This window comes from Panulirus ornatus, chromosome 5, assembly GCF_036320965.1.
Source record: "Panulirus ornatus isolate Po-2019 chromosome 5, ASM3632096v1, whole genome shotgun sequence".
Classification (NCBI taxonomy): domain Eukaryota; kingdom Metazoa; phylum Arthropoda; class Malacostraca; order Decapoda; family Palinuridae; genus Panulirus; species Panulirus ornatus.
This window is the reverse complement of record NC_092228.1, coordinates 40,816,920-40,836,030: the sequence shown is the minus strand read 5'-3', so window position 1 is coordinate 40,836,030 and position 19,111 is coordinate 40,816,920. Positions and strand designations below refer to the sequence as shown.

The following is a 19,111-nucleotide window of genomic DNA, read 5'->3' as shown; positions in this document are numbered from 1 at the left end:
GCGGGCGCTAGCTAGCTAGCTAGCGTGACGGGATGGGTGTGACGGGCGCGTGTGTGGCCTGTTGTGACGTGTGTGTGTGTGTGTGTGTGTGTTGGGGGGGTGGGCGAGGAGGGGAGGGGGGGCGCAGGTGTGACGGGCGTGCTTGGCGAAGGCAGACGAAGGCAGAGGGGGAGGGGGAGGGAGGGGAGATCCGGGAGAGGTTACGGCTGGGGGGGGAGGGGGAGGAGGGGAGGGGAGGGGGGAGTGTTGCATGTGCGCGAGGGGGAGGGGAGGGGGAAGGGGGAGTGTTGCATGCGCGGGGGGGGAGGGGAGAGGAGGGGGGAGGTGGTGAACAACCTTGGACAGTTAAACAGCGACGGTGGGGAGAACACACACACACACACACACACACACACACCACATTTCTCCCGTGGCTGAGCGCTACCACACACCACACCACACCACCACGTCACCACAACACCGTCACAACATCACCACCACGTCACCACAACACCGTCACAACATCACCACAACACCGTCACAACATCACCACCACGTCACCACAACACCGTCACAACATCACCACAACACCGTCACAACATCACCACCACGTCACCACAACACCGTCACAACATCACCACCACGTCACCACAACACCGTCACAACATCACCACAACACCGTCACAACATCACCACCACGTCACCACAACACCGTCACAACATCACCACAACACCGTCACAACATCACCACCACGTCACCACAACACCGTCACAACATCACCACCACGTCACCACAACACCGTCACAACATCACCACCACGTCACCACAACACCGTCACAACATCACCACCACGTCACCACAACACCGTCACAACATCACCACCACGTCACCACAACACCGTCACAACATCACCACAACACCGTCACAACATCACCACCACGTCACCACAACACCGTCACAACATCACCACAACACCGTCACAACCCGACGAGACTTACCACAACAACGTGACTGATGGCCGATTATTCTCACATATAAACGTTACATCCAACAATGGAAGACACACATACACAATACATATTTACAATAACATTTACATACATAGACAGGTATATGTGAGATTTAGATTTACATATTTACACGTCTATGTAAGATTACAAGAAGAGAGTTGTACACATGAAAGGTTCCAATATATATATATATATATATATATATATATATATATATATATATATATATATATATATATATATGTGTGTGTGTGTGTGGGTTTAAACTACTTTCCTCCGGGTCACAAAGGGAGAGATGAACAGCTGGGTTGTCTGTGGTCCGGCTGCCTCGTCCCAATCTCGAACACGGGCCTACATGACGGTGTGTGTGTGTGTGTGTGTGTGTGTGTGTGTGTGTGTGTGTGTGTGTGTGTGTGTGTGTGAGACAGGGTCACGTTACCCTGGGTTTAGAGAGAGAGAGAGAGAGAGAGAGAGAGAGAGAGAGAGAGAGAGAGAGAGAGAGAGAGAGAGAGAGAGAGAGAGGTGGGGGTGAGGGTACTCACTCTGATGTTTGTCAGCCAGCATAATAAGGGAGGAGGAGATGTCCCGGCGTCGGTAGAAACACATGACCTTAGCTTCCACGTTTCCGCTCGGCGTCTGCAACACAAACACCAGAACACAACTCATTATTATAGCCATCGTATTCATTATAGTCATCATTATCATCATCATAGTCATCATTATAGTCATCATAGTCATTATTATCATAGTCATCATCATCACAGTCATCATAGTCATTATAGTCATCATAGTCATCATTATAGTCATCATCACAGTCATCATTATAGTCATCATTATCATCATCATAGTCATCTTTATAGTCATCATAGTCATTATTATAGTCATCATCATCACAGTCATCATCATAGTCATTATCATAGTCATCAGTCATCATAGTCATCATCATCACAGTCATCATTATAGTCATCATTATCATCATAGTCATCATTATAGTCATCATAGTCATTATTATAGTCATCATCATCACAGTCATCATCATAGTCATCATTATCATCATCATAGTCATCATTATAGTCATCATAGTCATTATTATAGTCATCATCATCACAGTCATCATTATAGTCATCATAGTCATTATTATAGTCATCAAAGTCATTATTATAGTCATCATCACAGTCATCATCATAGTCATCATTATCATCATAGTCATCATTATAGTCATCATAGTCATTATTATAGTCATCATAGTCATTATTATAGTCATCATCATCACAGTCATCATCATAGTCATCATTATCATCATCATAGTCATCATTATAGTCATCATAGTCATTATTATAGTCATCATAGTCATTATTATAGTCATCATTATTATAGTCATCGTATTCATTACAGTCATCATTATCATCATCATAGTCATCATTATAGTCATCACAGTCATTATTATAGTCATCATAGTCATTATTATAGTCATCATCATCACAGTCATCATCATAGTCATCATTATCATCATAGTCATCATTATAGTCATCATAGTCATTATTATAGTAATCATCATCACAGTCATCATTATCATAGTCATCAGTCATCATCATCTAGTCATTATTATCATCATCATAGTCACCATTATAGTCATTATCATCATTATCATCGTAGTCATCATCATCATCATCATCATCATTATTATCAACCTAAACCTCCTGGGGTCAGGTCAGAGGGGGCAGGATAATGGTATATCGCTAAGGTATGATAATGGGACATGTGTACAACTTACCGTGTACAACACCTTATATATTACCTGAAGTTGACTACACTTCACGTATACATATGTCTTACACATGTGTCTTACCTCACCTCCATATATATGTCTTACACATGTGCCTTGCCTTACACATGTGCCTTACCTTACCTACATATGCCTTACCTTACCTACATATGCCTTAGACATGTGCCTTACCTTACCTACATATGTCTTACACATGTGTCTTACCTTACCTACATATGTCTTACACATGTGTCTTACCTTACCTACATATGTCTTACACATGTGTCTTACCTTACCTACATATGTCTTACACATGTCTTACCTTACCTACATATGTCTTAGACATGTGTCTTACCTTACCTACATATGTCTTACACATGTGTCTTACCTTACCTACATATGTCTTAGACATGTGTCTTACCTTACCTACATATGTCTTACACATGTGTCTTACCTACATATGTCTTACACATGTGTCTTACCTTACCTTCATATGCCTTACACTAGGTGCGTGATAGGCTGTGTCCCGGGATGATACACTATAACGTATACAACCTCACGTACAACGTATTCAATAACGTATACAACCTCACGTACAACGTATTCAATAACGTATACAACCTCACGTACAACGTATTCAATAACGTATACAACCTCACGTACAACGTATTCAATAACGTATACAACCTCACATACAACGTATTCAATAACGTATACAACCTCACGTACAACGTATTCAATAACGTATACAACCTCACGTACAACGTATTCAATAACGTATACAACCTCACGTACAACGTATTCAATAAATTAACGTATACAACCTCACGTACAACGTATTCAGTAATATAACGTATACAACCTCACGTACAACGTATTCAATAATATAACGTATACAACCTCACGTACAACGTATTCAATAATATAACGTATACAACCTCACGTACAACGTATTCAATAACGTATACAACCTCACGTACAACGTATTCAATAATATAACGTATACAACCTCACGTACAACGTATTCAATAACCTATACAACCTCACGTACAACGTATTCAATAACGTATACAACCTCACGTACAACGTATTCAATAATATAACGTATACAACCTAACGTACAACGTATTCAATAATATAACGTATACAACCTCACGTACAACGTATTCAATAATATAACGTATACAACCTCACGTACAACGTATTCAATAATATAACGTATACAACCTCACGTACAACGTATTCAATAATATAACGTATACAACCTCACGTACAACGTATTCAATAACATAACGTATACAACCTCACGTACAACGTATCGTATATCATCCTACAACCCCATGTGTACACGATGTGAACGTCCTATATATCATCCTACAACCCCATGTGTACACGATGTGAACGTCCTATATATCATCCTACAACCCCATGTGTACACGATGTGAACGTCCTATATATCATCCTACAACCCCATGTGTACACGATGTGAACGTCCTATATATCATCCTACAACCCCATGTGTACACGATGTGAACGTCCTATATATCATCCTACAACCCCATGTGTACACGATGTGAACGTCCTATATATCATCCTACAACACCATGTGTACACCATGTGGTCTCCTGGCGACCATCAGTGTGGTGGTGACGGGCTGTGGTGGTGGTGATGACGGGGTGGTGGTGGTGCTGTGGTGGTGGTGGTGACGGGGTGGTGGTGGTGGTGACGGGGTGGTGACGGTGCTGTGGTGGTGGTGACGGGTTGGTGGTGACACACGAGACACCACTCGAGAGTGCACTAGTGTGGCGTGCATGTTACTGATAACCCAACCAACCTCCTCCACCTCTCCCCCACCCCTGGGGCACAGTTGCCGGGCACTCTGCCTGCTCCCCCACCCAACCCCAGAGGGGAGGGGGGGAGGGAGGGAGGGAGGGGGGAGGGTTTGAACATCGCGTGTCCCCCCCCCCCCCCCCGGGGCCCCGAGACACCGTGTGATCACTCCCACCCCGGGGCCTCCAGACATCGTGTGATAACCCCCCACTCCCTCGGGGGCCCGACACACACCGTGTGATAACACAACACCCCCCCCCCAGGGGCCAGACACACACCGTGAGATCCCCCCAGGGGCCCGACACACACCGAGTGATAACACCCCCCCCCCCAGGGGCCAGACACACACCGTGTGATCACCCCCGGGGGCCCGACACACACCGTGTGATAATCCCCCTCGGAGGCCCGACACACCGTGTGATAACCCCCCCTCGGGAGCCAGACACACACCGTGTGATAACCCCCCTCAGGGGCCAGACACACACCGTGTGATCACCCCCGGGGGCCCGACACATACCGTGTGATCCCCTCGGGGGCCCGACACACACCGTGAGACCCGACCGACCGACCGACCAGAAAGTCAAGCATCAGACACAGCAACATCGCCAGTCATGCACCGGAAACGAGGTCGACCATTGCTTCCTTCACAGATACACAGGTGTACACTGGCATCTACACCCAGCACACACTACACCCAGCAACATACATCCACTACACCCAGCAACATGCATCCACTACAACCAGCAACATGCATCCACTATACACAGCAACATGCATATACTACACCCAGCAACATGCATACACTACACCCAGTAACATACATCCACTATACACAGCAACATGCATATACTACACCCAGTAACATGCATCTACTACACCCAGCAACATGCATCCACTACACCCAGCAACGTGCATCCACTACACCCAGCAACATACATGCACTACACCCAACAAAAGCAACACACATCCACTACACTCAGCAACTTAATCCACCACACCCAACCAAACAGCACCATACACTCACTCCATCCCAGTAATATATGTCATCTCTAACCCAGTGGAACATAACATCCACTGCGTAAATACTTTAGGGAAGAGGAGTTTTCATTCCTCAATCATTTGGTAGAGATAAATCTTATAATGAATATTGGAAACATGATCATATCTCCACATGGGAGTGTAAATAAAAGAAACATTGATCCTATCTCCACACGGTAGCACAAGTATCAGAAACACTGATCCTATCTTATGATGGTAGCGGAAATGACCTTCCATCAGTGAACACAGCAACAGCAACTAATGCACTGCCTATAGAAAAAAAGGTAGTATGAACATTCAAGGCCTTCAAGACATGAGAGGTTTACTAATGATGCAGCTCTTCTACTTATTGTGCTCATACACTTTTCAAACATAAATACTATTACATGCCAATATCAAACTTGAAGGCAGAAAAAGTACAAAACTTTGAAAATGAGCTGCAGCCTTTCCGAGCCAACAGAAAAAAAAAAAAAAAAAAAAAAAACTAATGGGAATGAGTGAAGTATTAGAGATCATATAATCATGCAAGGAAATCCTGGGACGCAAGGTTCACAACCTGCACTCAAAAGAAATTCCCCACCAGTGTAACTAGCACGGCATGGCAGTAAAACGTTACCAGTGAAAGAAAAAAGGCACCTTACATAAGCAGGATACAACAAACTTTCAAGCAAGGTTATAACCAATTATGACAGTCATGACACTAATACTCTCCCAAATGAATACTGATGTGAGAACCAACACCATTCTAAGAAGACAAAACTGCTGTTAGAAAGGGGTCAGATATCTTTCATGGCCAACACTGACAATCTAACAGCTGAACAACAGGGAAAAGCGACAACAGCCGAGGCTGGGCCCTCAAAAACAAAGGAATAATATATCATAATCTACACTTGGAAAATCCAGGAAGCCACGGTTCCTGATTTATACTTAAAAACAGTTAACCAGTGGCATGACCCTCAAAAATTTCACAAGAGATATAATGATGCAAGAAATTTCCATGGCCCAAAACTGCTTAATACAGTACTGTACACTACCTATTGTCATCAGAAACACCATTGACTGTACACAAAGGAATGCTAAAGACAGCCTGGACAAGTACCTACAGAGTGCACCAAACCAGCCAGGATCTGGTAGTTCTACAGGCCGACATACTTTGGCCTACAACAGCCTAAGCAGAGAAGCATGGTCCATGGGTAAGCTGAGAGGGTAGGAGACCTTCAACACCATCAGTTGGCAAAATATAGCAAGAGTTTCCTGCCAGACTAAACTGCTGGGGTATAAGAGCTTCTTAAAAACTATTGTAAGGAATATTTAAGGTTTATCTCGGCATCACATGATATCCTAACTACGTTGACCATCAACTACATCCCAGAAACCTGTGACATTCCTTAAACCCTATAAAATCAAAGACATATACATATCAAACTTTTATGATGAGGTTCACTCTTGCATTTCTTCACAAAAACAGTACCTGCAAACAATATTGTGAATTAGGAGGTCTGTGACAAAAAACAAAAGATGGCCATTTTTAATCACCTATTAATCTAAGACTGAATACAGTCAACTTGACAGATGCAGTTTAAGCAAATATAGTTCTTCAAACAGTCATAGTGCTACAGAAAAGCATGAAAAAGATGTGATCTCAACAGAGCAAACAATACAAACTGTCGTTTGTATGACATGGAAACTGCTGCCAACAAAAAGAAAATGCATGTGTCGCAAAGAACAAATGTACTGAGAGAATACATGTCAAAAACACTGAGTATAATTACTAAAAACCTTGGTCCTGTGGTTAATAATAAACATGATTATCAAGCTTAATGCCTGACACTCATTTGTTCAGCAAACACTTTCTGCAATACTAAGACAGGAGATAGCCAATTTGCACTGTTTTTAGATATGATTTCTACATCCCCACACGTGACTAATTGATGCCACCAACCAAACCTTTACACCTGACCCAAACAAACCTCAGCTAACCACCCACCCTAACCACCATCCACAAAACTGCGATAGCCTCCAGCCCACTGCTCCGAGCACATCAGGTAATGTCTCACCACATGACAAAACAAGAATTCTTTGGCGGCATCCACTGAACTGTGTAGAGGTGACAGAAATTCCATACAATACATATTGATAGGATGAGAAAAGACTTCAAAAAATTTTCCACTATCTAATATAAATAATAGCGTTCTATGAATGCTAAATTATACCTTTCAAAGTTAGCTTTTCATCTTCATCTGTTGAAATATCCCAGTTGGGTGACCTTAGCTTCCAAGTCTGAAGATTTTTTTTTTTTCCAGTTGTGGCAACCATATGTATTCTAAGGAAGTATCATAGCTTGGTAGTTTGGACCCTGTTATATCAGCAATGAATGTTCAAATTGTTAACACCTTTAATGTTATAGCATTCTCTAAAAAATATCTTTGTTATCTGTGTATAAATCATTTGCTGCTCACACCTGTTGCTAGCACAATATAAATTCATCATTAAAACTAAAAGTACCAGTGGTAAAGGTAAACCATGGAGCACTGATGAGCCTGGCTGTGGGTAGTGGTAGTCTCCAGTTTTGGTACATTATACACGATTAGGGACGGGATGTCGATATGTGAGGCCATTGTCCGTTTGTTCCTGATGCAATCTTCCTTAAGCGTGAGATGCAACTAGGTATAAAAAAAAAAGCTATAATTACACACTGGAAGATGCCAGATATATACTCATTTGCTTAACGTAATCCATCAAAATATCAAATGCTCCATGTAAACTGACATATCTTTATATTCAGTGTATATATGACTGGGTGTTTGTACTAGGTTCTTAAGATTCATTTTGGATGGAGGCATCCAAGGACACCATTTGGTTATGCCTTCACCATCCCCATTGAAGCCATTTTCATGATTCCGTTCTTTTCCATTAGGCCTAGTTCCCTCTGAATTATTTTCACTTATGTGGCCTTTGCTCCCACTATTCTCATTTCCAAGTTCTGTTGTTCAATGTATTTTTTCAAATGAGGGGAATTCTGATATATTCTTCTAACTCAGTGAAAGTCCTGTTAAAACTAATATCTTTTTTTTCCACATTTCAGGAAGAACAGAACAGTCTTCCCTGAGTTCTTTTGAGCTCCATTAGTGATGACCACAAATCTAAACATATTGGTCCATGTTTAAGGAAACTGTGTCATCTTACTTACAAGCCAGTAAATCTGCATATTATTTTGTCACATACTTTTACATATCTGATATGTGATGCCCACTTGAAGATGTTCTATTTATTTCAACAGTTAGCTCTCTGACTTACAAGTGCATACCTGAAGTAAATTCAATAAAAGGAGGGAGACATGCAAGGAGAGGTCTAAGTGGAGACTGTTTTGCCAAAGCCACCCCCTTGATGGGAGTTCCTGAAGGGAATGGGCATCAGAGAAATAGATGAGACATAATATTTCAATTAATTCATGGATGTAAATAGATTAAATCCACTACAGTAATGGGTAACAGTGCACCTCTTGTTTAAAGGGTTAAAAGCTTCCTGGCATTTGTAACAAAAACCCATCATTTCAAACAACTGCACAGTAAAGACAACTGCTTGCTTATCTTAAAGAGTGCAGCAACTGTGCAAAAGAATCAATCTGTAGTGCAAATTAAGAAGTGCTCATACTACGAAAGTTTATACTCAATGAAATACAACGAACGTCAGTGCGAATGTGTGAGAGTGAACTTAAAGGTTGTATGCACTCCAATCACCCCATGAAAATGGAGATGAAATCAGATTCAAGGATAAAAACAGAATGCCATATTGATTAGGGAAAGGGAGAGCTCCAACTCTACGAGATAAATCTTGGGTAAAGGTTTACTTTACAAAATGCAACAATTTATCAAGAACTTCATCGAAAATTATATAAACTGTTTTTGTCAAACTTAGTACACTGCAACTATAACTGTGGTGTTAACTTTAAAGTTTAACAAATCATATATGGCAAGGTTGTATAATAGGTGTGAGAATTTCTTTAATGAGATTGTACTCCAACTATACAACTCACAAAACTTAATTTTTCACTTGCAGCATAAAGTTAAGCAGGGGAAGTCCAGCAATGCCATATCTTTTGGAGTTACAAACGGACAATCAACAGGAATAAATCTATGAACTTAAAACTAATCACAGGAATAAATCTATGAACTTAAAACTAATCAAAACATGCTTGCTAAGAATGCACTCTTCAGATAAGCAAGCAGTAATCCCTATGTGTGTGTAGCTTTTTGAAATGATGGATTTTTGTTACAAATACCAGAAAGCTTTTAAAACTTTAAGTAATATAAGCACACTGTTAACCATTACCTTAAGGGATGTAATCTGTATCTACATCCATGAGTTAATTAAAATATTATGGACTAATGTGGTGTAGCGGTTTGTGTTCCTGACTGTGACATATTCATTGGCCGCCCAGGGTCAGGCTCACTGGTTTGAATCCTGGTTGCAGCAGCCGGCCCACAGTCAACCTCGCTGTTCACTTACTGCTAGGAGTTGGTTGATAAAATGGGTACCTGGCTCAAGATAGGGCCTCAGCTTCCCCCGGTCTCAAAAAAAAAAAAAAAAAAAAAAAAAAAAAAAAAGGGGTGTCAATGTGTGCAGCAAATGCACAAATGCAAGAAAATATAGGACAATCACAATATCATCATCTTACACTTAAAGTATGACACATGTCAAGATGCTTACAATATCCAATGCTTGGAATAGAGTCATCACTGGCCTTGATTTTCAATTCTAAGGTTCCCAACAACAAACCTGTCACTTTTGGAAATTCACTTAAAAGGAAACAGAGAACACACACTAATCCGAGACTTCATAACTTCCATACAATCATAACATATAAATCTACAATTACAAGGAGAGGTGTTGTTTTGGCAAGATGTGAAAGCATCAATACGCATTACAGTATTGAAGGTGGCTGCCTCCACAAAAAATTGTTTTTGTAATCTATTAAGTAACTTTCTGGACCAAAAAAAAAAAAAAATGCTTACTTGGAATGGTCAAAGTCCAAACAATTATCCAAATGCCAGAGAACTTATTAATTCCTTTTAAGCTAAAGGGATACACAAAGACAAAAGGAGACCAATCCATCAAAGACAGAGAAATGGTCATGCACACTGGGACTGATCCACCTCACCAACAAGTGACACAATGTTACTTACACACCAATGATAAATTAATTTTGAATCCAGGCCATCAAAGCAACCACTAGAACATATTGGAAATTGTGCAACACACTTCTGTTTCATCAACATTTAAGGACTCGCAACAACTATTGTAAACAGTTACCCATTTAACTTGTCTCCTAAACATGGGAAAGCCCAGTCACAATGAAATATGGAATCATATACATTTATCAAAATGGGAGTGATATGAGAAAAGTTACATGTATTGGTTTAGCAGTACACACGGGACTTTTTAATGTGCAATGACTTGAATCTTGAGTTGTATCATAACGTGCTCCCTGTGAAGTTTAAATCAATAGTCTATGTCTTCTAAAATCACCATAAATGCAACATGATCCACATGCCACTTAGTAACATGATTCACATGCTACTTAATAACATGCTACTTAACAACATGATTCACATGCTACTTAATAACAAAAACTGCACAACCCCTGAGAACTCCATTAAATCCATGATTTCATTTAATTTCAAATCATAACACTAAATATCAGAACTGACAAGAAACAGTAGTTCCTGAGGAAAAATTCCAAGAAGCAAGTCAAAACCAGCAATCATAGAAAGAGACCTTTCAAGATTCTAATACAAATCTGCATAAAGCCAGACAAAAGATGCCATTAACTTACAAGTTAATGAGATGTTAAGTTTTACAACCTGAGTAGAGATGACACAGACACATCATGAAATACATGTGCATATGGAAAATTGAGTTTAGCACTTATTTGACTGCAAAATGGTAAGTAAAAGAAAGGATAACATAGCATATTTAACCCATGTGAAGCATCTGGGGTAAACCATGGAAAGTTTTGTGGGGCCTGGATGCGGAGAGGGAGCTGTGGTTTCGGTGCATTACAACCCTGCTGTAATTAATATAAAGGTATATGTGCTACCAAATCTGTCTCACTAACCAGTTAACCATCATGGAAGCAGTGGTAAAATTCAAGCTGCAGGAGTGGACAAGGGCCAACAGAATCAGACATATGCATGCGCAAAGCAGAAAAGAACCCAGTGAAATTTTTTTTACAAAATCATATTGAAAGCTGTGCTTCCATGAGCATGATAAAGCTGTTGGGTGATACCCAACAACTAAACCTAGTTTGGCACCTCACTTCTCATCAGTTTGGAAGAGGACCCTTGTAACTATCACCTTTCTCTTTAATTTTCCAATAAGACTTTTTCTATATAACTGCATCTCTAACCATTTCAAAGTAGCATCAGAATTGAACAGCAACGGCTTAACTTGCACACATCCATTCTATAGCAGTCACATACAGTGTATAACACACAAGTCATGAGATACGGAACAATCTTTCAATCAACTTAGAAAACTTGCCCCCCCTCCTCCTTTTTCAAAAGTGGTTGGGCTCAAAATCAATCCAGCCTGTATTCTGATATGAATATCATTGTCCTAAAATTTCACAACAACCAGTCACTGGAAAATAAAGGCTGAGCACAAAAACCAATTGGCTGCAAAAGAGTCAATCACATTACCATAGCATAATAGAAATGCAAAAGTTCTGCTGCTAGTTAACACTACAAACAACTTAGGGAAAGTATCTGTAAACTACTTCACATGAGCAGGTACATAAATGAAGAGGGTAAACAAATCAAATGTATGTTTTTCATTTTTTGTGTTAGCCGAGCTGGTACAAGCAACCGAACAACACCATTTGAAGGTGTGCAAATGGTATGGTGACATATCTAGTTTAAAGAAACTGATGTTAAATGAAGCACATTCAAGGGTCTATTACTTAAAATTATAATATATCCCATACAAATACAATATAAAGTTCCTAAAAAAATGCTCAAACACTTAAGATGAATGCAAGAGAAACATAAAGACCAGCATTTTCAATAATCACTCCTTAGCAAACCTCTACACTGTTAGATGGATATCCAGAACTCTATACACCCAAAGATACACACCTATGGTTTAAAGCACTTTCCTTTGGCAGTAGTTGTGCTGTTACAGACCTTCCAAGTTTTGTTTTTTTCATACATATTCGCCTTATCCCGCATTAGCGAAGTAGCATTAAGAACAGAGGAGTGAGCCTCAGAGGGTATATCCTCACTTGGTCCACCTCTCCGTTCCTTCTTTTGGAAAATTATAAACGAGAGGGGAGGATTTCCAGCCCCTCACTCCCACCCCATTTAGTCACCTCTATGACACACGGGGAATACATGGGAAGTATTCTTTCTCCCCTATCCCTATTCCAAGTATGTCCTCAAATTTCTATTTCAAAGGTCAGTATGTTTTTAAATCTTATGGCTTAATTTTTATGTAATTTCATATTAATCCTAGAGCTATATTAGAATGAAATTAAAGCTCATGAATGTAATCTTACCACAAAATAAATTACTCATCAACCATGGTGAACAATTTGGTTGAAGTGAACTGCTGACTTCTCACCCACTGACCCAGGTCCAATGCCCAGCATGGGCAGAAGGTGTCCATTCACCCAAATATTCACTCTTCCTCAAGATTATAGATATATGGAATTCAACTCTGACATGGGTAAAACAGTACAAACATGACAGTATAGCCAACTGAAAGCTTGTAACTCAGCTCAAGATTCCACTGAAGTTCTGTCCATGGACATAACCCTCAGTGACAGGTCTAACAAGAGATTGCAACTTTTTTTTTTCTTTACACTTCACACATGAGCCAAAAACAGATGGCATTTCTAACAAATTCTACCAACATCAACATGACAATAATACAGTGAGATTAAAAAAGCTAAACTAAAGTCTGGGTAAATGTATGGATGGTTATGTAGAGATATGAGATTCTGCCGACTGTGATCGCTTCATTACTTAAGCAAACTGGTAATTATGGAATAAAATTAGGAGTGATAAGCTTTTTCCTCTATTCATCTGTTCCAGATGCTTCCTCACTCGTGTGGGAAATAGCAAACTCATAAAAAATAATATAAACACATGATTCAGCCTATTAAGAGAAAACAAGCAAGGGATGGCTGTATGAGAATAACATCCCCTCGTTTAATGAAAATCAAAATTTTGGGGGCACAGTCATTAATCACAGACCAAAGGGTAGGATACATTCATGGGCAAACGTATGTATAAACTGGTTCTATATTCAATTTTAAGCAAAGAATGAACGAACCATTTTCATCAAGCCTTCTTACCTAAAAACATGATTTTGGCAAAAATGGTGATGGACATACAAAGTCTGTGACAAATCTATGAATGTACACATGGAAGCATAATTTAACCACTTCTGTGCTTGAAGCAGTAATAAATAACACTAGTACTATACTCTTAAATTCTTGTCAACAGACTTAATCATCAAAAATACAATTTAGAAAACTTAATGGTTGGGGCTTATGCACGCATGACTCGAATCCATCTTTAATCTTGAGCAAAAGATCAATGAAATACAGTGATCTCATCAAGTTTAACCTAACTTCAAAAATAATTCAGCAATGCTAATTAAGAGTAGATAAGCCTGAGCTAAAATCTGATAAGTAATCTAAGCTGAACCAAAATCTACTAATAAGCTGATCAGAATCGAAAATAAGGTATAAACCAGGAAAAAAGTTTATGGTAATCACAAGGTCAGATATCCTGAAGAGTGATTTGCCTCTCTATCCGTAAGCTTTAGCTGAGGATCTATGAAATTAGAAATCTTACATATCTAGATCAAAATCAATGCCTATTGATCAGAAGGTGTAGTTCAATTTATACATAAATGTGTGCAATTCTGTTCATCCTGGAGACAAAACTGAGCAATAACACACTGTGCTGGAGGAAGGTATACGGAGTAAAAATAAACAAGACAATTAGTGAACCTGACTGTCCATCTTCCTCTATGAGGATGGCTGATAAATTTACTACCTGACTTAGGATAAAGTACATGTATACATAGTGTGATTGACATGGGCTTGAGTAGGACATTCCATTGCCCTTGCCAGTTAGATTAGAGAGAGAGAGGGAGAGAGTAAAGCAAATGGGCCTAATAATGCAACTGGAAGAGGGGTATAGAGAGAGGATACACAGTTATATGGTAGGATATCACTAAGGAGAAACTAAAACAATAACTAAGCTCTTACAGAATGGAAAAGCTGAGCATATAAGAGTGGTAAGCAAGATGGTGAACAGTGAAAGCAAAAATACGGTAGAGGGGATCTGAAGAGAAGGATGAGAGCAAGGAAAAGTAATCAAAGACATGATGACTGGACTACAAAAGTAACTGCTCCACTTGGTAAAAGGATGGTAGAGTAAAAGAGAAGGTAAGAAATATTGGTTAAAAAGTCTCCTAAGCATAGTAAGCAAGGTGTATGGTAAGATAGATATGAATCATGTCAAAAGTAATGGACTCCTCACTGGTAAGAAAGAGGGTGTAAAATGGGAAGAGCATGAGCAGATCTTAGTTTTGCACTTAGTCAAGTAGAGAAACTTTCAAAGTGAGGGTGTATGCAATAGTTGTGAACTTGGGAGGCAATTGATAAAATGAATAAGAAACTACTTTTGAAAGTTTTAACTATCTGGTGCACTTAGGTTTTCAAAGCTGTAAAGAAACCTTGTAACAGGACCAGTGCAAATATGACAGTAACGAGTGCACTGTAATAAATATATGAGTATGGCTAGACTGTTATGCAATATTTCATGGCTGAAGCAAATCCTGAGACAAGCAAGGTTTGGTAAATGTTGGGAAATACTTAACCACAGAGAAACAAAATGCAAGTTGCTACAGTCATTTCATGATGATAATGCTGTGTTGATAGCTAAATGAGAGAATGAGTAAAAAAAGAAAAAAAAATGGTTAGGCAGTTCAATGACCTATTTGGGACAAGAATACTGTTGTAAGTGATTAAAAAAAAAAGTATGATGCTAGTTTTGGACGAGGATGGAAAGTCTGACAGTAAGATCAGTTTGCAGGGTTTAGAACTGGAAATTGTAGATGAATTTAAATAACTGGGTATAAAGTTTGGTAAATGACTCCAGCGGGAAAGCTGAAGTTAAAAGAAATATCATACTAGGGTGATAAATTAGGATACAAGGAAAGCCCTGGTGAAAGGAAAAAATCCCAGCAAAGACTATGCACAAAACACAAGATTTATTCATCCAAATGCTAATGCGATTGCAAAGCATACAAGGAATTTGATGAATTGACAGAATGGAATGTGAGGTTGAATGGTGTGAAGAAGTCATTAGAAAGCATATGGAAGAAAGTTTTGCTAGATGTTATGGTAATGTAGCAGGCATGGCAGATGATAGGGTTGTCAGGAAGATATGTAACAATACAGTAAACAGTACAAATGAAAGAGATGTATATAACAAGAGAAAAATTATTCACGACAGGAATATTTCTGATACATACTATGGAAGCATTTTGTGTATAAAGCTGATTACTATGGAGATGCTGGTCTGATTTATCAATTAACCATGTAAACTGAAATGGTAGAAGCACATCTACAAGTGTGAAAGTCCATGTCACTATTACCCCAGAAATGGAGTAATTATACAGACAGACAGAGAGACTTTAGCTCCATCTTCAAATCTAGATTCAAAATGGGTGAAAAGAGTAATCTCACCAAGCTCAAAAAATTCAACATAATTTAGGAAACCAGTAATTAGAAATGAATTCAGTTTATATGCACTGGCCGATATCTAAGCAAATATTGGTTATCACATGCAAGTTTTTAACATACAAACTAATACCCGCAAGTGTCCTTCCTACTTTGTCACACCTGTGACTAGAATCAATGTCATCTTTCATGCAAGTTTTCATGATGGTAACCAACACTGCATTTGCCTCAGTAACCATTTCTGAAATGAATTTTGTCTCTGTACAATTAAAGTCGAAGGCTTTGCCTAATAAGAAACACGCTGCTAAGCTGTGCATTGACTAAAAAGAAACACGTTGCTAAGCTGTACGGAGAGTTTTCCAAAAGGTTTTCTCAAGTTCTGCCTTGTTCAATTTTACATAACAGTTGTGTCGGGAGTATGGGTCACATCTATATCTCAGTTCACTCAAAATCTATTTCAGCCTACCTGCCTTTGCTTGGCAAGTTGTGACATTTTCAAAGCACATTCTGATGTAAAGCTAAAAATGTTGATCAGAATGAGAGATTAAAGACATACCTCAGTGGCATTCATTTGGCACAATGTTTACTGTACTGATAATCCTATGTCGTTAGCCTCTGTTTCGTCTCTCTCGGGGATTTTGGCCCTCAACATCTCCAAAGAATTACATGAGGTGAGGTAGAAATCTTTGCCTTTAAAAAATTCCTTCATTTGGCTCTTATGCCCCTCTCTGTTCTCTAATACACAGCTTCCTCTGTAGTCACTCCATTGTAGTAGCTGCTCATAAGGTACTTCCCCTCTTATCTTATCAACAGGAGTGTCACCTGGGTTCTGTAGTATCGCTTAAGCTGTTTCTTTTCTTCATTAATGATCTCATGTCCACCTTATCATCCTATTCACTCTTATGCTGATGATTCCTACTGATTCCACAATTTTTCTTTCCTGCACTGAATATATTTCCTCTTAATTTGGACCTGTGCAGCAGCACCTCTCAATGGGGAAGCCATAAAATGGTCAAATTCAATAACGTTAATGCACAACTTTTATCTGTATGTCATTATAAATGTCACTTGTTTCCCTTCGTTCAACTTCAAAATACCTTAATTTGACCCTGCAATAACATAAACGTGTTTGGCATAACCATATGTTCTATGTATCTTTGAAACCCCACTTGTTATATATGAAATGACTATTTCTATACCTCCTCCTTTCCTCAGTAGGAGAAACTAAAGAATTTTCTACCATATTTTTTTTCTTGTAATTATCTCTTCCTACAACTTCTATATCTTTAAAAGTTAAGTCTACAAACAGCTAAGGAACTCTGATCAATCTAAATAACTTTCTCATCCTATTTGGCTTTCGTTAAAGATGGATGTGTGGGGCACAGCCTGCCCTGATGATTGGCACATGTTCTGCCAACAGCATACCACTCATTATGAGAAGACAGACCAAATATACATGTGCGACTCCACCTGATCTTTAAAGATTAGATAATGGCACATTAAAACAGTAATCTGGTAAAAATTCAACTAATGATGGGAAATTACAGTTTGAGATGTGTTAGAGTTCAAGAAAATGTGGTACTGTACACTATAAAGTAATTTCAATTCAATGCCTAAAATGTGGATCAATAATTTAACGAAACATAAAGAATCTGCTCTAATCACTCCAACTAGGCAGAGCTGTAGAATACAGACACACTTCATCACTCTGCTCAATCTTCAAATTTATCAGGATAATGACAAAGATGGCAGCATCACACAATTCAACAGAAATTAGTTTCTAAAAACTACTATTTGGAAAATAATTTCATAATGGATAACATATGAAAAGACTGGGATAATACTATACAACCCATATAAAAATCAAATTTAGAAATAAAAAATTATCAAAATATTTCTGTAAACAGTAAAAATCTATTCAATCTAGTCACACATTACTCATTTTCATTTAAACTTTGGTGGAACACCATGAATTTCAGCAAAAAAAAATACCAAAAAACATGAAATAAAAATAATAATATTTCATCAACATGGTTTCAGAGCATTACACGAGATATACATAATTGATGTGATTGAATGAGGCCTTTCTTCATCTGTTTTTTGCTACATGAAAAATGAAAACAAGTATAAAAAATTCATCTATGAATCAAAAAGAAATAAATCTTCCTTCTTGAAAGCACATCTTTGCGAAGATCTTCTATAAAAGAAGGGGTTGCTCTAATCTTTCCAACAACTGCTCCATTAGTCTTAATTCACCTGTCTCCAAATTCTCTGAAACTTTAACTCACACTTTCTCAAACACTAATATCTCAATCCCTTCATTATGATCACCAATATGGCCTATGTAGCGCAAGGTCTACCAGTGATCTTGTCTCCTATGAGATTCATCTCTGTTCCTCCTCTCAGAGAATTTGGTGAATCTTTTGTTGTCTCTCGACATCTCCAAAACATCTGATAATGACAATAATGATAACAATAATAATCCCATAATAATAACAATAATAACAATAATGAGAGTTGGGGTGAGAGAGTATCATTAAATTTTAGGGAGAATAAAAAGATGTTCTGGAAGGAGGTAAATAAAGTGCGTAAGACAAGGGAGCAAATGGGAACTTCAGTGAAGGGCGCAAATGGGGAGGTGATAACAAGTAGTGGTGATGTGAGAAGGAGATGAAGTGAGTATTTTGAAGGTTTGTTGAATGTGTTTGATGATAGAGTGGCAGATATAG

The 19,111-nt window shown here is 39.0% G+C and overlaps 1 protein-coding gene across 17 annotated transcripts in view; it reads right to left on the bottom strand.

Moving 5' to 3' along the window:
- MTA1-like (metastasis associated 1-like) overlaps positions 1-19,111 on the bottom strand; it is a 129,725-nt gene that overhangs the window by 83,617 nt on the left and 26,997 nt on the right. For all 17 annotated transcript variants that reach the window (XM_071662047.1, XM_071662045.1, XM_071662033.1 and 14 more), the window contains exon 3: positions 1,533-1,626. In XM_071662047.1, coding sequence (XP_071518148.1) covers positions 1,533-1,626 — 94 coding nt within the window. The remainder of the gene's footprint in view (positions 1-1,532; positions 1,627-19,111) is intronic.